General features: G+C 41.3%; 1 protein-coding gene across 2 annotated transcripts; it reads left to right on the top strand.

The window, feature by feature from the left end:
• The first annotated feature begins 35 nt into the window (after positions 1-35).
• LOC117531436 (L-seryl-tRNA(Sec) kinase-like) lies at positions 36-17,721 on the top strand. Of its 2 annotated transcripts, none has more exons than XR_004566624.1 (7): positions 36-330; positions 3,733-3,976; positions 5,718-5,919; positions 6,008-6,083; positions 7,687-7,780; positions 7,875-8,201; positions 17,711-17,721. XR_004566624.1 is itself a non-coding variant. In XM_034194540.1 (7 exons), the coding sequence occupies exons 1-7, from the start codon at positions 112-114 to the stop codon at positions 8,090-8,092; spliced, it is 1,104 nt and encodes a 367-aa protein (XP_034050431.1). In that variant the 5' UTR covers positions 36-111; the 3' UTR covers positions 8,093-8,975. The 2 variants fall into 2 exon arrangements, 1 of the variants encoding a protein (XP_034050431.1); XM_034194540.1 differs by lacking the exon at positions 17,711-17,721 and adding an exon at positions 3,499-3,549 and having other exon boundaries at positions 7,875-8,975.
• The last annotated feature ends 4,537 nt before the right edge of the window (positions 17,722-22,258 follow it).

Genomic DNA, 22,258 nt, shown 5'->3' with positions numbered 1-22,258 from the left:
CGTGCTTTTATTTTTAAATTACATGACTGGAAGTCACGTGTTTACGTCTAAACGCGGAAACGCTCCATGCTGGAAGGACTTCAGTCCTTGTCGCTGGTTTTGTGGAGTTAAATGTCCACAAAGGGGTGTGGGAGTATTCCACGGAGGCTCCGGGCATGTCTGTGTGTCCTCTGTGGATTACCTGCTGTAGGGAAATCCACGCTGGCTCAGGCGCTCAGTAACACCGCTGCACAGCGTGGATGGAAAACGACAGAAGTGTGTTATGACGAGCTGATCTCCCAGCATGCTTTTCGTCCCAGGGCCACGGAAGACGACCAGCGGCACCAAACGGTAAATATTTAAAAACGAGTTCAAGAATAATTCTGAAGTCTGAGAGCTTTTATGTAAGAGAATATCTCTGTTATGACACAGACAGATTATTTTTTCAAAATAAAACAATTGTCACGAATGAATAACTATTATAGACAAGCAGTTCCTATACAACACAAAATATACACTATAAAATATTTATTAGATCTGTTACGTTACATAGTGTATTTATTTTGCTGCTATTCATAGTTTCAATATTGTAATTTTTTTTGTTTTTAACTTTGTGTTTGATGATTTTATGTACATTTAGTATTGTTGTGAAATGATGAATCATGTCCAACAAAGAATCCCTACATGAAGCAAAATGCACTCTAGCATTCCTAAATTTAAATCCCACTGTATACAGTCACAATATAAAAACATAACGCAATGCTAAAATACCCTTGGCTGTATGATTGTCTTCTTTATAATTTGCAGTTTAATTAATTATTAAGATCCTATTATCTTATGTACAATTTGTACATGTTCAAAAAAGCCCCTCATTCCTTCAATCAATCAAAAACAGTATTTACATTTTAAGAGTGGAAGTTTTCAAATCAAGGAATATTTGTAGATCTCCCTCTGTGCAGGTATTCTCGAGGTTGGTGTTACGTCACTTTGGCAAAGTGGCTAATCTGAAGGCGAGAATTCATGCTTCCGTGACTGGCCGCTCGGTGAAAACACGCTTGGGCTGTATGCTGTTCTATTTAAATCAGCTGTTTGTCTCTTACTTGCTTCTAATGGCCAGCTGATACCTCTCATAGCCTGGAATGATGAGACTTATACACCAAGCTGACATGAAATGAACCATTGTACATTAAATTAACTTTAATGATGAGTCTAACCCCTTTGAAAAGTGACCAAATTACATGTATTTGTATTGAGTTCGGCGATATTTTCACTGACAAAACCTGCCCCTCGAGGTTAAATGCCCAGATAAATCACCTTGAGAATTAATGAGATAAATTTAACTCCACAGTACAGAGGTGCCCAACCTTTTTTGAACTGAGATCTACTTTTAAAGTTGACAGTGTATCGAGATCTACCAAGCCATATCAAACACCATAGCGTAGCCACAATATATTGTGCACCAATATAATAACACAATTTTTGTTATGATGTCTGCCTGGAAAACCTGATGTCCTGTGCACCGGCAACATTTCCAAGATTTTGTATTATGAACTGTTTTATAATTTGTGTCTAGCATAGCCCAAGCAGGGGGTCACTCCTTTGAGTCTGGTCTGCTTGAGGTTTCTTCCTTAGAGGGAGTTTTTCCTTACCACTGTCGCCTGTGTGCTTGCTCTGGGGGTTGGTAAGGTTATACCTTAATTGTGTAAGATGCCATGAAGCAACTTTGTTGTGATTGGCACTGTATAAATGAAAATCAATTGAAAATGAAATTGAATTTTCTGGCAGGTTTTAACAATAATAATGCATCATTGAAGTAAACATGCATTGTAGAAAAGAATAAGCACAAGTAGGCCTAGGACTGGCCTCAAGTTGGAAAAGTTGTTCACTGCCTTCGTCGGACTTCTGACACTGAGAGGAGGAAGCTAGTCTCTCATAGTCCAGACAGTAGGAGCTGAGAGCCAGCTGTAAGCAGGCACTCAGGCACTCTCTTTCTGCATTAGATTCCAGATTTGGACATTCATGTCAGGTGTTGCTCTGGATTTGAGCTCAGTGTCATTTTTCAGTATGAGGATCCAGGTTGAATAGTGATGCCACATTGAACGATATACAGTCCACATCTATATTTTCCCCAAATGGAAAAAAGAGAAAACTGACAACAGGCTCTTTGGATGCAAAGTCAGTGACGCGCCTGCCAAATTCTGACAGGATGCTCTGCACATGATCATCATACGTAACATGCGCTCTTAGGCTCCACACTCTTTGTCTTGCTGCCTAAGTTCTGTGTCCATGTGTGGAAAATTCTGCAGGTCACATTGTTGCAACCTGCTTGATAGCACATGTAATTTGTTTTTAAACTTGCTTTCAAATCCAAAAGCTGGGCATATTCAGCATGGTTTGAACATTTCAGAAATTCTTTAATTTCAGGCAGAAGACGATTTACCTCTGCTGAGCCACCTTACATATGTGCAGCAGATGTGTGTCTCCTCCAGCTCTGAACAGAAAAAATGCATCCTCAGACTCCTGGCCCAAACAGAACACTGCAATCTTGTTCGTCACATTCATCACTCTTCATGCTCGCCGACTTTTCAATTCCTGGGCTTTTCAGGCAAGCAGAGGAGATTATTTAGAAGTTAGCATCGTATTTCTTGTGAATCGTCTGAAATGCCGCGCCAAATTCCCTTTCTTCAGTAAAGCCACATTTACATTGCAGATAAGACAGATGGTTTGCCATTCGAATAAATGAAAAAATAATCCAGGATGAAAATTATAATTTTTTGTTCCTTATCCACCATAGAAGAAGAGCTCTTCTTCTTCTCTGGTATTTAACAGCAGCCAGCATCCTTGTTGGTGCATTGCTGCCACCTGCTGCATCATTCTGTTTTAGCAGCACTATATCCTCTTGAGGATTTGATTTTTTTCATGTGATCGACCGGAACTCAGCCCACGATTGACCGGTCGATTGTGATTGACTGGTTGGGCACGCCAGCCATAGGAAGTTAGCTTTGAGTTAGCAGAAGTTAGCATGCACGCTAATATCTGCAAAACCTGATAACACCTCTGGTGTTATCAGGTTACAGAAACAGTGTTTTCATTTTTAGAAGTGTTTATTTCTCCGTTGTTTTTACATAACATATAACAAAGAGGATATATTTATGCACAAAGGAAACTGTTTTGCAGCTAGCTACTAGCCTGTGATGTCACCATGCTAATGTTTGCGAAATGTCTTGTAAATAAGTTCAGATGTGTGTTTAGGTTCCAAAAACAGCGTTTTCGATTTTAGAAATGTTTATTTCTTATTAGCTTTTACATAATATATGAGAAACGTATATAAGCACACAAAACAAAGTGATCTTGAAGAGACCAGCCACTGCCATCACGGTGCAGCTCTACTCTGATTGGCTGTCACGTCTGCCACTGGAAAGCAAAACTGAACAGACTGGAACAGAATGTGACTTTTTAACCTCTTAAAATAGGTCAAGGTTAGCCATCTTTGAACTTATCCAATGTCTGTGTCCCAAGAATGCTCCCTGTGAATTTGAAGACTGTGACAGTAAAAGGACTGCACTTATGGTGAGTACAGACTTCTTAAATGTTGTGTTTTTTTTTTTGGTTTTTTTTTTAACTAGCCCTGGTCCTCAGCACTGAAACCTCAGGAAACACTTATGAACCCCTGCACACTTTGCTGCTAACAGGCTGCAAACTCATGGCAACTGTAATAACTTGTGGTGATTGAAGAAATATTTTTCTCTGCAGCACACTGAGTGGAGGTCACACAGGCAAGTAGTGCTTCAGTACATCGAGGAGCTGTTGAAGAAGCCTGAAGCCTCAGTGAATCTGCAGACTAGCCACCAGATCAACCGTGCATCATGGGAGAAATGTGATGGAGGTTTGCTGGAACTTGATGGTGTGGATGACTCTGCACCACTTCTCATTGTACTGGATGACAACTTCTACTACTCAAGCATGAGATATGAAGTTTACCAACTGGCGAGAAAACGTAAGTGCTTTAAAGAGACTTGGTCTACCTGTAATTTGACACAGTGGGTGATCGGTTCCTTTGTTTTCTGAACTTTCTGAGATTTTCTTGACTTCAGGTAGATGTTTTGTCACCTACTTTTGATGTACTTGCTCCATCCCTTGGTGATCTGGAGCTACATTCAGGTCCATTAGTAGTTGGACAGTGGCATAATCTTTGTAATTTTGTTGTGAGTTTTTATTATCTGATGGGATCCAATCAGTATCGGTTCCACAAAGCCATTTTTTTTGGTTCATTGGTATTGGTTTAAATAACCCAGATTCAACCAGAGTCAACAAATACATGTGCTCATGTTCCATCTGCTTTATTTCAGAAGCTTAGTGTCAGCAGACAGAGCAAATGTCTGGCTGATGTCTCACTACAGAGCCACAGTGTGCGTTTTAAAAGCAATTTAACACGCTTTAAATACATAGCAAGACTATGTTATTCCCACAGATCATCAGCAGTGCATGTCATTCTCTCTTTGTTTGATAATTGTGGAATGATAACAGCCCTCAGAGGTCTCACAACAAGTTTCAAAAACATTTGACATCCCTTCAAATACACATGAACTATGTTTCTGATGAATGGTGAGCATGACATGTCCTTCTTATCAACTAATCAAGGTTTTCCTTGTGATCTGTTTAACACCTGGTGACAAAGACAGTACAGAGGCTTAGCCAGAAAGACCAGTCGAATCCCCCCCACCTTAGAATAATGGTTCACGTTTGAAGACATTTACATTGCATGCAACAAGAATAATAATTGTATTTTTAACGAGGATATCATTTAGTCACTATTACTCTGACTGCCCCACTTTTACTATCACAGTTCTGCAATAAGTGGAATTGATAAGACATATAAAAATAATCTATTTACCTAACTTTTGAAAAAAACAAAAAAACAAACATGAAGCTGCTTGAATTGAAAGTTTTTTTTTCTTAATGCATGGCAGAACTGTTAAAGTAACAAGCATATACAACTGTGTTTGCATTCTGCTCTGTGAAAATGTAATTTTGATACAAGTATCAGATCAAGACTCTTATAGGCAAATACTCAATTTTAAAAGACTCAGATTGGGATCTGTATCCAAAGAAAACATAATCAGGACGTTCCTAAATTTTGCCTCTGTACTCAATCATGTTGGAGTAAAAATGAAACAATCAAAATGTTTGTTGTGCAGACTGTGAGCATTTAATTCAAATGGTTTAACAAAAATATGGCATTTAGGAATTATGGCCATTTGTTTACAAAATGCCTCAGTTTTCAAAGCCCATCAGTAATTGGAGATATATAGATTTCATTTGTTGGTGAAGCTATACACACTCAGTGTCCGTTACAACGTTTTGGGCATGCAGTGTGTTAACCTGAGTGTGATTCAGCATGCAGGTGCCTCAGTGCTGAAGAACCACAGCAACTAGACAAGGATGAGGGAATGTTCAAGTATCACCAAGCTGCAGCAGATTAGAAGGCTCCTTTTGGGAATGGGGTTCGACTGCTGGTCTTCCTGGGTGCTCGCTAATTGGGACTTGTGGTGATTCAGTAGTAGCGTGTAACACCAGTGGGTGCTCCTCAACACTTGACCTTACCTGAATTGGGTCACCTCAGATAATACTGGGGAGTAGTGGGGCTCATGGAATACTGGTGTAATACCATTATGATCTTGTTTGAGGCCCTAAGTGTTCTCTCAGTGCTCATCCTAGCTTGGTGATTGTCGTTGCAGATTATCTGGGGTTCTGTCAGGTGTACCTGCAATGTGCTGTGGAGTCGTGCATGAGCAGAAACCACAACAGACCTGATCCCGTTCCCACACAGGTGATGCTGGAGATGATAAAGCGCCTGGAACCTCCAAATCCAAAGAAGAACTCATGGGAGACGAACAGCATTTCGCTCACGACAACACAAAATGTGTCCAACGAAGATGTGTAAGATGGTAAAGTTTTTAACTCGTGAAGGAGGTAAAGTGTTTCAGGATTCTTGAGCAGCCTCGTTGCTGCTGTGCTTTGCTCTCAGCATGAAGGTGATGGAGTTGATCTCCTGTGCAATGAGCAACCCACTGAGCCCAGTGGAGGACAATACGGAACAAAAGGCAAGTCCAAAAACCAGCCACCAATTCTGTTAATGTGAATGTTTAATTTTACTTACAGCTGGTATAATAATTATTGAACATGTTGCCATTTTTCTCCTTCAAAAATTTCTAAAGGTTCTACTGATCTGAAATTTGCACCAGATATCAGTAACAACCCAAGTAATCCAATTATACAAAGTAATCAAACTGTAGATGTCCATAAATTATGTGTAATAATGTGAAATGACACAGGGAAAATGTTTTGATCACCTGAACAAAAGGAGGTACAAAAAGACATGGAATGTCAAGACACCAGCTGAAATCTATCAGAAATTAGAAAGGAATCCTGCCCCTTGTCAGTGCAATTTAATATCAGCTGGGTCAGTCCCAACTGATGGCCTATTAAAAGGTGTCACAGGAAACATCTCATGATGGGTAAAAGCAAAGAGCTCTCTCAAGATCTTCGCAACCTTATTTTTGCAAAACGTACTGATCGCAATGGTTACAGCAGGATTTCTAAACTTGTGAGTGTTCCACTGAGCACTGTTGGGGTCATAATCCAGAACAGGAAAGAACATCATTTCACAATAAACCTGCCATGATTAGGTGCTCCTCAAAGATTTCTGACAGAGGACTGAAAAGAATTACCAGAAGAGTTGTCCAAGAGCCACGGACCACTTGTAAAGAGCTTCAGAAAGACCTGGAAGTTGTTTGAAAGAAAACAATGAGTAATACATTCAAACACCATGGCCTGTATGCATGCTCACCACACAAGACTCCATTGCGGAAGAAAAAAAAAGCATGTTGAAACTTGTTTAAAGTTTGCTGCACAACATTTAGACAAGCCTGTGAAATACTGGGAGAAGGTAGTCTGGTCAGATAAGACCAAAATTGAACTGTTTGGATGACATAATACACACGTTTGGAGGTTAAATGGCCCCAAAAACACCATACCAACAGTGAAGTTTGGAGGTGGGAACATCATGGTGTGGGGCTGTTTGTAGCATACAGCCCCAACAAACTTCATATCATTGAAGGATGGATGAATGGAAATCTTTATCAAGATGATGAAATGAGGGTGGACATTTCAGCAAGACAGTGATTCCAAACACACAGCCAAGGAAACAATCAATTCAATTCAGAGAATGAAAATAAATCTGCTAGAATGTCACAGCCAATCACCTGACTTGAATCCAGTAGAAAATCTCTGGAAAGAACTAAAGATCAGAGTTCATAGAAGAGGTCCACGGAACCTTCAACATTTGAAGACTGTTTGTGTGGAAGAATGGGTCAAAATCGCACTTGACCATGCACGCGACTAGTTTCTGTTGCTGTCATTACCAGCAAAGGCTTTTGTACAAAGTATTAAAATAAATTTCAGTAAGCGTGTTCAATACTTTTCCCTGTGACATTTCACATTATTACACATAATGTAATTTCTGTACTTACTTCTTTTGATTTCTTTGTATGTGTGGATTACTTGGGGTGTTACCGACATCTGATGAAAATTTTATGTCAATAGCACCGTTAAAAATTTATTTACTGAGAAAAATGGTGACGCGTTCAAGACTTATTTTACCCGCTGCATGTAAGTGGATAATTAACGAAGTCTAATTGTTTGCAGGAGGCTGACCGTCTGAAGTGTTCCAGTAGTGTGGTTCACCAGGCTGACCAGGCCTGCCGGCGCTTGATCTCTGAAGCCATGAAGACTGCCAGAGGTGACTCACTGTTATTACACTTTTAACATTTGGTAAACAGAATCTCAAAGCATTTGTTTTTTTTGGAAACCTCCTGTTTGTCTGTTAACTTTAGAAAATCAAGGTCCGCCTGAGTGTGTGAGGACTTTGGCTGCTCAGCTGAATGAATCCAAAACGAGATTTCTTCTCAACCTACGGAGACAGCTCCTTCAGGATCTGTCTTTGACTCCAGAAGAGGACATTGATATGGAAAATGTGGTCAAAAGAGCTGTGAATGTTTTTGACCAAGAGAAAAGGGACATTTTGTTTAGATTCAAAAATAAATATTCATGACAACGTTTTTCATAGTTGACAGTGGTCGGTTACAGCGTGTTGGTCATGTGGCACATTTCAAGGACCCAGTGTGTAGGTGTCTCATTTCTGAGAATCCTCGCCAAAGTACGTTTTGTAAGATACAGACGAATGATACGTTTGGCTGGGTGGTTGTCTTTCAGGTCACCCAGGGTGGTTGCGTATGGTGGTGGATGTGGCAATGCAGAATTCCAGATCTGACAAGTGAGTAGAGTTCTGGGTTGAATATTTTAAGACAAGAGTTTATGGGGAGTGTGTGTGTGTGTGTGTGTGTGTGTTTCTTGGAATGTGTCTCGAGTAGCCATTCAAAGAATGGCAGGCGCACATGTGTGCTTGCTTCATTTTTCATCGCTGGAGGTTTCCAGTTCCAATTGAGACAAATCAGGTGATGGAGACATGGACATTCCCACGTCAGACAAAATGTCCTGGATTGGATTTTCATCAAGGAAATGTGCAGTAGAGCTGGACTTTGTTCCATGAAAAACACATCAAATCTCTGTTCAAATGTTTCCATGTGTATCTGGCAAATCATACTGTAGCTGAAATCTTTTTTAAAGATTCTCTTGTACCATGAAACTGTGGAAATGGATGCAGCAGGTGAAAGTTGCACTTTACAGTTTCTCCAGGCGTTTTTGATACCTGCCATCTCTCTGCACATTTACCGCACAGATGATTGAGGTAAATTCATTCCAAGGGCCCTATCTTGACTGTCCCGTGCGAATGAATGCACATTTGTAATGTAGCAATGACGCTTGCACAATGCTGTGCATGGCGTTGCGTGGGGTTGAAGACTGCTTCTTGACATGGGAATGTCCGTGTGTCCATCGGCTGACTTAAAGAAAAGGGGCTGTAAAAGTGAAGATTTACTGTTAGTTCATCAGAGAGTGTCAGTAGTTGTGTTCAATGAATATATTGTCTTTTTTATTTCAGTATTTGACTGTTTTCTGGTAACGGAAATTTTATTAAATTCTTATTATAAAAAAGGTGGTTCATTTTGATTTATTTATGGACATATTCAGTTTTGTCCATGGCTTACATTCATGTCTTGCACAGAGAATCTTCTGAATGTACTCACTGCATGTGTACATTTATGCACGTTTCAAGGAAATTGCTGAATTCTGCAGCTTCGAAATCTTTACACATATCTCTGATCATGCCCAGGATTAGGGCTGTTTCTGTCCATATCTGTTTGTCAGTGTGTGTTGGACAGCTGACATGATTCAACACTGACTTGAGAAATACAAATAATGCCTGCAGCGGTTGTCTACTATTTTAAAAATTTTGAAACGTTTTGAAATGGATGTTTATTCAAAATATGCACATTTTTTTCCAAGACTAGTAGTAATGAGAGAAATGAAGATCAATGGAACAGTGGAGACAATTGTTTTCTGTTGCTATTTTCTGTATAAGGGTGATTCTGTAACTACGGGCACTATTGGCCTTGTAAATGTAATTTCCACCACACCATTGCCTTACATTATAAAGCGCCTTGGGGCAACTGTTTGTTGTGATTTGGCGCTATATACATGTGCTCTGATGTCACTGTTTATCTCCATAGAAACTACCCAAACAATCTTTCATACAAACTGTTTAGGGACATTACAGTGTTGTGGTGGAAATTACGGCAATAGTGTGGGACAACTACATTTTGTTTAAAAAAAATCACAACAGTTGTATGACATTGAATACCCCAATTATGTTTTGATTATTTTACTGATATTTTATTCAGAGATATTTTAAAACATTAGAAAAAACGTTTCTTTACCATTCATTTTTATCATTGAAGATCAAAAGTCTGGGTGTGGGACAAGCACAAAACGGCAATATTTGCATATAATGATGCTGAAAAAAGGTGAAAAAGTCATCATAGACTACTAGAACAAATTTCTTAAAACACTTTCATTGTAAAGATAACTATAAAAGTGTGAAATTTCCCCATTTTTCTGTTTTTCATACGATAAGATCAAAGGACATAATAAGTGCCCGTAGTCTAAGAATCATCTATAAAACAGAAAATGTACTTACCACCGGAAGAATAGACTTTCCACCAGAGGGCGAGCTTTCCTCTTGGCACAAGCAGATGAATTTCACCTGCGACTGCATGCTGACTTTGGCTGACACCTTTTTGACTTGCTGCTACTTTCTTCTTTTCTACCAAGGAGCTACGTGAAGTGTCAGTGGAATTAAATTCTGCAGCAAGCGATCTGAGGAGGCCAGTCATGCTGGAAATTCAACATTCATAAAGGGCCCCTGCTTCCCAAGATTCAACAATTTTAAATGTGGGATTTTTTTAAGCTTGCATATACCCAGGGCATTTGCAGACTCTTCCACGTGCCTTCTGTTGAACTTGATCGAGTGTGTGTGTGTGTGTGTGTGTGTGTGTGTGTGTGTGTGTGTGTGTGTGTGTATATATATATATATATATATATATATATATATATATATATATATATATATATATATATATATATATACACTCCACAAAAATATAAACGCAACACTTTTGGTTTTGCTCCCATTTTGTATGAGATGAACTCAAAGATCTAAAACTTTTTCCACATACACAATATCACCATTTCCCTCAAATATTGTTCACAAACCAGTCTAAATCTGTGATAGTGAGCACTTCTCCTTTGCTGAGATAATCCATCCCACCTCACAGGTGTGCCATACCAAGATGCTGATTAGACACCATGATTAGTGCACAGGTGTGCCTTAGACTGCCCACAATAAAAGGCCACTCTGAAAGGTGCAGTTTTATCACACAGCACAATGCCACAGATGTTGCAAGATTTGAGGGAGCGTGCAATTGGCATGCTGACAGCAGGAATGTCAACCAGAGCTGTTGCTCGTGTATTGAATGTTCATTTCTCTACCATAAGCCGTCTCCAAAGGCGTTTCAGAGAATTTGGCAGTACATCCAACCAGCCTCACAACCGCAGACCGCGTGTAACCACACCAGCCCAGGACCTCCACATCCAGCATGTTCACCTCCAAGATCGTCTGAGACCAGCCACTCGGACAGCTGCTGAAACAATCAGTTTGCATAACCAAAGAATTTCTGCACAAACTGTCAGAAACGTCTCAGGGAAGCTCATCTGCATGCTCGTCGTCCTCATCGGGGTCTCGACCTGACTCCAGTTCGTCGTCATAACCGACTTGAGTGGGCAAATGCTCACATTCGCTGGCATTTGGCACGTTGGAGAGGTGTTCTCTTCACGGATGAATCCCGGTTCACACTGTCCAGGGCAGATGGCAGACAGCGTGTGTGGCGTCGTGTGGGTGAGCGGTTTTCTGATGTCAATGTTGTGGATCGAGTGGCCCATGGTGGCGGTGGGGTTATGGTATGGGCAGGCATCTGTTATGGATGAAGAACACAGGTGCATTTTATTGATGGCATTTTGAATGCACAGAGATACCGTGACGAGATCCTGAGGCCCATTGTTGTGCCATACATCCAAGAATATCACCTCATGTTGCAGCAGGATAATGCACGGCCCCATGTTGCAAGGATCTGTACACAATTCTTGGAAGCTGAAAATGTCCCAGTTCTTGCATGGCCGGCATACTCACCGGACATGTCACCCATTGAGCATGTTTGGGATGCTCTGGACCGGCGTATATGACAGCGTGTACCAGTTCCTGCCAATATCCAGCAACTTCGCACAGCCATTGAAGAGGAGTGGACCAACATTCCACAGGCCACAATTGACAACCTGATCAACTCTATGCGAAGGAGATGTGTTGCACTGCATGAGGCAAATGGTGGTCACACCAGATACTGACTGGTATCCCCCCCCCAATAAAACAAAACTGCACCTTTCAGAGTGGCCTTTATTGTGGGCAGTCTAAGGCACACCTGTGCACTAATCATGGTGTCTAATCAGCATCTTGGTATGGCACACCTGTGAGGTGGGATGGATTATCGCAGCAAAGGAGAAGTGCTCACTATCACAGATTTAGACTGGTTTGTGAACAATATTTGAGGGAAATGGTGATATTGTGTATGTGGAAAAAGTTTTAGATCTTTGAGTTCATCTCATACAAAATGGGAGCAAAACCAAAAGTGTTGCGTTTATATTTCTGAGTGTGTGTGTGTGTGTGTATATATATATATATATATATATATATATATATATATATATATATATATATATAATATTTTTTTAATTTGACATTTGTTTTGCAATGACGTGGCTGCTGAAAACAACAACAAAAAACAATTTAACACTTTCAAGTCAAACTTTTTTCCCACAAATCCTCTACATAATGAAATATGAACCAACTGTAAAACTAAATTTGGCATATACAGTGCATCTGGAAAGTATTCACAGAACTTCACTTTTTTTCCACATTTTGTTATGTTACAGCCTTATTCCAGAATGGAGTAAATTCATTTTTCCCCTCAAAATTGTGCTCACAACACCCCATAATGACAACATGTGAAATGTTTTTTGAAATTGTTGCAAATTTAATAATAATAATAATAATAGTAATATTAATAATCATAAACTAAGAAATCACAGGTACATAAGTATTCACACCTTTTCCTCAAGACTTTGTTGATGCACTTTGGCAGCAATTACAACCTTGAGTCTTCTTGAATATGATGTCACAAGCTTGGTGCACCTATCTTTGAGCAGTTTTGTCCATTCCTCTTTGTAGCACCTCTCAAGCTCCATCAGGTTGGATGGGGAGCGTCGGTGCACAGCCATTTTCAGATCTCTCCAGAGATGCTCAATCAGATTCAGGCCTGGGCTCTGGCTGGGCCACTCAAGGACATTCACAGTGTTGTCCTGAAGCCACTCCTATGATATCTTGGCTGTGTGCTAAGAGTCGTTGTCCTGCTGAAAGATGAACCATTGCCTCAGTCTGAGGTCAAGAGCGCTCTGGAGCAGGTGTTCATCCAGGATGTCTCTGCACATTGCTGCATTCATCTTTCCCTCAATCCTGACTAGTCTCCCAGTTCCTGCTGCTGAAAAACATCCCTACAGCATGATGCTGCCACCACCATGCTTCACTGTAGGGATGGTGCCTGGTTTTCTCCAAACATGATGCCTGGGATTCACACCAAAGAGTTCAATCTTCGTCTCATCAGACCAGAGAATTTTGTTTCTCATGGTCTGAGAGTCCTTAGGTGCTTTTGGCAAACTGCAGGCTGCCATGTGCCTTTTACTAAGGAGCAGCTTCCATTTGGCCACTCAACCATACAGACCTGATTGGTGGATTGCTGCAGAGATCCAGAGTCCTTCTGGAAGGTTCTTCTCTCTCCACAGAGGAATGCTGGAACTCTGAATGAGTGACCATCGGGTTTTTGGTCACCTCCCTGACTAAGGCCCTTCTCTCCCGTTAACTCAGTTTAGAAGGGTCCTGGTGGATCCGAAGTTTTTCCATTTATGGATGGTGGAGGCCACTGTTCTCATTGGGACTTTCAAAGCAGCAGAAATGTTTCTGTGCCCTTCCCCAGATTTGTGCCTTGAGACAATCTTGGCTCAGAGGTCTACAGACAATTCCTTTGACTTCATGCTTGGTTTGTGCTCTGACATGCACTGTCAACTGTGGGACCTTATATGTAGACAGGTGTGTGCATAAAATAATTATAATTAAGATGATGATTTTTTACATATATTTATAGTATATATATTTTTTATTTATCTTTAAAATATTAGTAAATAATATAATTTCCAATATGGCATTTTTCAATTCATGAACAATATGAAATGCAGCGCCTTTTAATTTAAAACAATCAAAATAAAATTTTGTTGCTGTTGTGTTGCTTGGTGAATGAAGAAGAAAATAAAGGTTCAGTTAATTTTCCTTAGTCCCTTTAAATACACTTCATTAAACTCATTATTCATCATTGGCCGATATAATGCAAAATTGTTTATAAGATGCAAGGGCACAATTTAGAACTAGAAATTGGGGTGGGGGGGACAAAGTGCGAGGCCCGCAGAGCCGAAGCCCATAGGGCGGGAGTCTGGGGGCCGCTTTAGGTCCCCATAAGCCAACGGTTTCTAGATAAGCTCAGATGCATTCTGAGCATCCAGAACAGTAATTTTAATGTTTTGAGAAGACCATAAAGTGGACACCATTTGACTTATGCAATTTGAAACTGTGGATATAAGTACTTTATTCTGAGAATAGCCAGCACTGATTTTATTAACATCCTGGTGTAAATAAGGTATCACCACATGTGTAGAACTAAAAAAAAACAACTGCAATGTGGTAAAATGTATTCATAAATATGACAGAACAGGCTCTTAATAATTATTAACTGTCGCATACTGTATTTTTTTCCTCAAGATTTGTTTTTGCATAAGGTTGAAAAAACAGATCATAAGTTTAGGATAAATTACTTATCATGAATTTAATTTTCGAAGTGGCACTTATGACAACACTCATACTGAACATAATTTCGCTTGCATAGACTGATTTTGGAGATCAAGCAGTAATTGCAGATGGGCTTTCTGAGGTCCCAGACAGCTTTTCTGATTTCCTTTTCTAACTTTCAGAATTTAGTAAATTAGCATATGGTTCATTGATACTTATGTGTAGACACTAGTCCCTAGAGCAGGGGTGGGCAGCGAGGGCCAAGACACTGCAGGTTTTCCTTGCAACCAGTCACCTCAGCAGGTGGGTTGCTGATGAGCTTCTCCCCTGAGCATAAACACCTGATTGTCAATTAAATCACCTGCTGAGATGATTGGTAGTAAGGAAAACCTGCAGTGTTTCGGCCCTTCATGGCACATGATTGCCCACCCCTGCCCTAGAGGTAACTATTTTGGTTTCAAATCTGGGCAAATGCAGTCCCAGAAAATTCCGAATGTGACAAACAAGAAACAGGTGTTGTAAACAAGTCAATGCTGCTAAAAATACAAACCTGCAGAAAAAAAGATACTATTCTGACATGGTTTACACATAAGACTGACATACGAGGTCTGTTAGAAAAGAATCGGACCTTTTTATTTTTTTTCAAAGCCTGATGGATTTGAATCACGTGTGCTTGCATGAGCAAACCTTGAACCTTCGTGCGCATGCGTGATTTTTTTCACGCCTGTCGGTTGCATCATTTGCTTGTAAGCAGCCTTTGTGTGAGGATGGGTGGAGTCTCTCGTCGTTTTTTCTTTGCAAGGAAATGGCGGAACGACTGGAGCAGCGCGACTGCATCAAATTTTGCCAGAAACTGGGCGAAAGCCAGGTGGAAACCATTTGGATTATTCAGACAGCTTTCGGTGACGATCCTCTCGGCATCACACAGATTAAGGAGCGGTACAACCGGTTTAAAGACGGCCGTACAACGGTGGAGACGCGCTGCGCTCCGGGCGGCATCAACACGCTGAAACGACTGGATCATTTCCAAAGTGAACGTTGTGGTGATGTGGGACCGTCGTGTGATTATCCAAGAAATTGCGGAAGAGGTGGACATCATTTTTCGGCACATTCCACTGTGAAAGAAGATTTTGCCATGAAAAGAGCGGCGGCGAAATTCATTGGCACAAAGCTGATGGCGCAGCAACAGCGCCTCCGTGATGAAGCCTCACAGGACATGTTGTGGCATGTCCAGCTCGTCCACAATTTCTCGGATAGTCACATGACTGAAAAGCCACCGAAAGCCGTCTGAATCTTCCGAATGGTGCAAGATCTGGGCATGCCACAACATGTCCTGTGAGACTTCAATGCGGAGCTGCTTTTGCTGCGCCACCAGCGTCGTGCCGATGAATTTCGCTGCCGCTCTTTTCATGGCAAAATCTAATTTCACAGTGGAAAGTGCTGATGTCCACCTCTTCCGCAATTTCTCAGATAGTTACACGACGGGCCCGCATCACCACAGTGTTCACTTTGGAAATGATCCAGTCGTTTCAGCGTGTTGATGCCGCCCGGAGCGCAGCGTGTTCTCCACCGTTGTGCGGTTGTCTTTAAACCGGTTGTACCGCTCCTTAATCTGTGTGATGCCGAGAGGATCGTCACCGAAAGCTGTCTGAATAATCCAAATGGTTTCCACCTGGCTGTCGCCCAGTTTCTGGCAAAATTTGATGCAGTCGCGCTGCTCCAGTCGTTCCGCCATTTCCTTGCAAAGAAAAAACGATGAGAGACTCCACCCATCCTCACACAAAGGCTGCTTACAAGCAAATGACGCAACCGACAGGCGTGAAAAAATTACGCATGCGCACAAAGGTTCAAGGTTGGCTCACACAGCACACGTGATTCAAATACATCAGGTTTTTGAAAAAAATAAAATGGTCCATTAGTTTTCTAACAGACCTCGTAGCATGTTTCAAGTACACACTCGTATATGTCAGAAGGTGGGGGGACATACCATATTCTGTCCCACCTGGTTGAAAAGGTGGGATCCCACCACCAAATTGCACCCATGAATGGAATATACGATTATTTTATTCCATGCGCATAAATGCACTTTGCCTTCTGCACCACTAGGCGGAGCACTTGCCTCATGTTGTGTCAACTTCAAATCGATGCATCTTTCTGCTTTATGAATTTAGTTCGTATTGATGCTGTCAATGCACATTAAGTTCAGAAAATATTAATATAAAACATCAGTATGCAACAGTAAAAATAAAAGGACACTTTGAGACCGAAATGTCAATGTGACATTGTTAACTTATTACAGAAGAGCAGTGTTGGGTTGGAGCAGTGCGCCCCCTGTCGGTTGGTTCCTGCAGCCGCAGACAGACAGACGGCTCACAGACGGACAGGCCCGGCGGTTATCTGATCATCGTGTGGATGTGATGTGGGGGTCCTCCACAGTCAAAGTCTTGGACTTCTTGTTTTGCGGTGAAGTGATGGAGTTTAGTTCAGAGTTGCTCTTTTTTTTTTTTTTTTTTTTAGGAAAGTTTGATTTAGTTTCAGACTGCAGTTTCATTTTATCCCAAAACCAATGGCAATAAAGGCTGAATTGAATTGAGTTGAGATAAAACAGTGGATCAGATGTAGACTAATGCAGCAGGAGCATTCAGGGCCCAGACTCATCCCACCTGGGTCTGTCAGAACACCTTTCACTCATCCTATGTCCATATTAAACACCAACAATCAAACCCGCTGGGCCCATAGTTCAGACAACAAGAACATGCCCAGAGGATGTGATCCCTAAACTTCAAGACTTCTTTGATCACACAAACTGGGATGTCTTTGGAGGTCAGAGCATGAAGACGCACGAGCCCCTGGATGAAAACACCATAGCAGTGCTGGACTACATTAGGTTTTGTGTGGATTATGTAACATCCTGGAAGCAAAAATGTGTGTTTCCAAATCAGAAGCTCTGGATGACACATGAAGTTCTACTTATTAAGGCTGGAGATGCAGCATACAGGTATGGAGACACCAACACCTACAGTGTGGCTAGGACTGCTTTGAGGAAAGACATTAAATCTGCCAAACTCAGACACAGAAGACTAACTGAAACCAAATTTAACAATTCTGCAAATCCCCGGCAGATGTGGGAGGGGAGCAAGGTAATCAGGGATTATAAAAAAAAAACCTCTCCTTCAGTGAACTTGGCTGAGGAGTTAAATCTCTTCTAGTTCCAGTCCTGAGCACACATGAGGTGAGACTGTGTGCGGAACATCAACCCCAGGAAAGGAGCTGGACCAGACTGCTGTGCTTCCTTCTCAACTAATCTCATTGTCAAATTTGCTGATGACACTTGGTGCTCAGCTCATCAACAGTAATGATGAGTCAGCCGACAGAAGCCAAACACAGTTGTGCTCAGAAGTTTACATACCCTGCTGCTGCTGCACAAAAGTGCTGACAAACCAGCTTCTGTACTGTGTGAAAACATTCAGCTGATTGAACGAAGTCAAATGAAACGCTCATGTTACAAAAACTATGCAAATGATAAAAAAAAACCATCAAGAACTACACCAAAACGAAATAAGGACAAATTGAGGTTTTCGGCGGCATTCGTTCAAATTCTTCAACAGTTTAAAAATCCTGACTAAGCACCAGCTGCAGGAATGAAGCTGTGCAAAGGTTAAATGATGCCAACAAAAGTCCAGATTTCTTGTTTCGTTTGGGCTTCTTTGCCCTTCGTTAAGTGCCATGTGACCAAGCGTTGAGTCTAGCAAAAAATCACATCAGAAATTTGTCCAGCTCTTCATCCTAACAGCTCTTCATGCCTCCAGAGGGCTTACAGCATAGAACTTACAACATTCCTCTGTGAAATGCCTGTCTGTGCTTGCTGTCCTCACATGGAAATAGAACAAAAACATATATCGCTTTTGCGACGGGCTGGAGAGTGCCCACAGCGTGCACCTTGACAGGCTGTCCCAGCTGGAACAGACCGTCAGTTCATGTGGACACGCAGCAGGTGATCTGAATGTCATGTCTGTCTGACAGGACACCCGTGTACTGTGAGTGTAATTCCGCAGGACCACATGACAAGCCAGCAGTGCAACAAAGACCCCACTTTCAGGCATGTATCAGCAGAAATATGCCATTTGGTCAATTATCATGGTGCTTTTTTCTCTTTAAAAAAAAGTTTATCTGCTTGTCGATTTTAGCCATTTCACGCTCCTATTATAAGACAGTGATTGTAGTGCAGTGGTAAAGTTTCCGCCTGGTAATCAGAACTTGCAAGTTTGAATCCCATGAGTAGCATTTATTTATATAATCAGGGCTATTTAAGCTTGGGGTTCTCTATTGTGTCCCCTTTTTATTTACATCAACCTAGTGATATTCACTAATTATACAGCTGGTTTTTATTTTTCTCCACATCAGCAGTGAGATGTGGTGCACCACATCCCAGCTGCTCGCACAACACTGTTGTGTTCACGAAACCATCGCAATGGGATTGTGCACGCCTGCCCTTCGGCTCAATGTTTTCCTGGTTCACTCATACGAGCTGTTCCGCCGTGACTCGACCTGATCTGTACTTATTCATACTATGTGTGAAGGGACTCTAAGGGTTGTGGGGAGCCAGCAGTCATGGGACAATCCCACAACCTTCTTCCTGCGAGACAAAAGTCCAAACCACGAAGCCACTGTGCCGCTCTTGTTAATTCATCGTTTTACTTCAAATGTTCTTCACAGCTTCCTTATTAAAACTCTCCCATTACATCAGCCTTAACAGAAATTACATGACTCCGCCAGTTTTCTTCTCAATGTTGTGATCAATGATTTCATTTCTGATACAGGATTGGCACAAAAACCACAAAAGTATTTTTGCGTAAAATTTTTTATTTCAGTAATTCCAATGAGTGAAAATTAAGCGTTCATCAAAACATTATAAAAAATATAAATAAATAAATTTATTGTCTGGTTCATGGTGGCTGTGTGTCGTCTTCCAGCTTCTGATCCTGATGCATCGTCAGAATCAGACTCCTGATCTCCTCCCTCTTCTGTCTCATTTGTTGCTGTGGAAACCAGCTCTCCAGGCACATGGGGATGTCAAAATGCACCACAGGGTCCTGAGGAGCCAATCAGAGTGTTTAGTTTACGTACAGACTTTAAGCACAGTGTGATCATGTTTGTTTGAAATCCAGTGATGTCCACCTGCAGGAAGCTCTCCACATTCTGCAGCAGGTACAGCCCACAGTCGGTTTTGTTGTCCTGTTGGAGGACCCCGCAGCTGATGGTCTCCATGCAGGCCTGTGTGAAGAGGCGGGGCGTGCCTTTTCGGACCTCCCACTCCACCTGCAGGTAGCTAACAAACAAGATGAAAAAACAAATAAAACCTTACAAACATCTTTTTGTAGGAACATCATGATCTTTAAAGAACATTTTGTCATCACGATATTAAATCTGCAAGCATTGTGTTCGAGACTTTACATTTTTATACATCCGTCTGCTCCTCTGACTCTTTGATGTTATTCATGTTATCTTTTAATTTTGGGCTCATAAACAGTTCACTCACTAACGTAGGCGTTGATGAGCAGCGGAACTAACTGCCTGATGGTGGCGCTCACTTGTTATTCTAGTAAACTGGTAAAAAGATGAGACTCACTCTCTGAGGTGCTGACAGACGTCCTCGTGGCTCGACAGATTGAGTGAATCCATCACCAGGAAGCACGGCCTGCAGGGGGCGACAACACAGGTCAGTTTAAAGACTGATGAGGATGAAGGTGGAGACCAGAGCTGTCCAAATCTCCTCCTGGAGGACACCTGTCCTGCATGTTTTCATATCTGCCTGCTCGACTCACACCTGATTATTTAATCCTGGTGTTTCCCAGCTCCTCATTGGCTGAGCACACCTGTCAGAGTTAATTATCAGTGGGCGGAGCAGGGAGAGTGAAAAAAATCACGCAGGGCAGGTGTCCTCCAGGATCAGATTTCGACGGCTCTGGTACATGGAGCTGTCTGTGAGAACTCACCTCTTCATCACTGTGTCCTTCTGACAGCCTCGCTCAGTGCACTCCTTCAAGAAAAACAAAACAAATTTAACAAATTTAAAATGAATTTAGAACGAATTTAAAATTAAAATGATTTACAGCACATTTCTGAATAAAATCATTTCAGTTGGATAAAATCTGATGTGACAGAAGGTATGAATTTGTCCTCTAAGTAACTGCAGTGATTTAAGATCGGGCTCCCACCCACTTTTCACAGACTCCTCCCACACTCTCGTTGTTGTACCAGCTTCCTACATGACATCATCAGACAAGCTACTTTACCCGACAAGCTAACAAAGACAAACACGATTATTAAGAGTAACTGAAATAAAAAAGGAAGGTTACATACATTTTTGAGTTCTATTTTTTAAATTTATATCCTGATGTCTGATGTTGATTATTTACTTTGTGTTTTGTGAGACCTGAAGGTCTGAGCTTCAGCATCTCTGACATTTAATTTGAAATCACTGAGCTGAAGAAAATAATTTTCTTTTGGATTTTGGGAAAACCTGGGATCAGTTTTAACAGGAAAACCAGCAGGTTTCCAGTTGTGGAATATGAGCAGAAGATTCATTTCAGTTCCTGTTTAAGTGACAGACGAGTTCACAGGTTTGATTAATTTCACCTCCACATAAAGGCAGAAAAATGTTTTACCAGAAGAGACATTTGAAGTTTATGCTGCAAAAATCTATTTATATTTGACATTTAACAACAGAAAGAGAAAATGTCTAAATTGAGATTATCCAGAGAACTGGACTGAATGTAATATCCAGAGCTTGTAAAGGGCTTTTGTTGGTTGGTGTTTGTGGTGTGTATTTACCGGAGGCTGCTGGGATGTTTGAGTGACAGCTGGTTTTTCTGGGGCTCGCTCTGCTCCGTCTGAAATTCAAACACGAGAACAACAGTGTCAAACTCACAAAGTCAACTTTACCATCACAGAAACTTTTTACAACCAATGAAAAGACAAACTGATAAAAGAGTCATTGGGCCTCATGTATCAACGTTGCGTACGGCGATATTTGCGCGTATATGGGGTGTACGCCAAAACGGCTGCGCTACTTGGCATTTATCAATGTGGTCGTTGGCGTACGCTGCGCTGAAAATATACACCAGGTCGAGAGGTGGCGTAAATTATACACCAAAATGAACCAGCGCTGGAATCCACATAAAAATGAAGATGATCAACATGATAAACAGTGCCATTATACAAATCAATGCATATGTTACATAAATAACACTTTCCTGATTATACTACATAATAATCAATACAAATCCCGCTTTTGCGGGATTGTTATGGAGCATGATCCGTGGCTACAGCGCTAACTGCAAAGACAGGGCTGCTCACCCTTTTCTCCAGACTTCGAGCCTGGAGCCAGAGCAGCACTGAGCTTAACTTTATGTGGTGTGATCGTTTTAGACTATGAAATTGATAATAACAACTGTAGTTTCGTCATTCCCTTAATTCGCCCGTGCTGCAATCAGGTTGTGTCGTCTCCATTCGGTTGTCACAATAAAATAAATACAGAAATACATTTAAAAAATAAAGAAATCTGACAGATTAAGCGTGTCTTATTAATTGAGCGAGCAAATATCCACATGTCAAGAATTATTGACGTGAAAAGAGAATACAGTGGTCCCTCGCTGTAACGCCGTTCACCTGTCGTGGCCTCTGAGTCTCGCGGAGTATTTAGTCCAATTTTGCATGCCTTTTTTCTGTGTTCTGCGTATCTGTTTATAAGAATCTTGTCGCCCAGAAGAAAAAAGAGCGCCAACAACTACTCATAACTGTGTTTGTCACACGGAA

Source organism: Thalassophryne amazonica, chromosome 18 (genome assembly GCF_902500255.1).
Source record: "Thalassophryne amazonica chromosome 18, fThaAma1.1, whole genome shotgun sequence".
Taxonomy (NCBI): Eukaryota; Metazoa; Chordata; class Actinopteri; order Batrachoidiformes; family Batrachoididae; genus Thalassophryne; species Thalassophryne amazonica.
The sequence above is the reverse complement of the archived record's forward strand: the minus strand, read 5'-3'. Positions and strand labels throughout refer to the sequence as shown.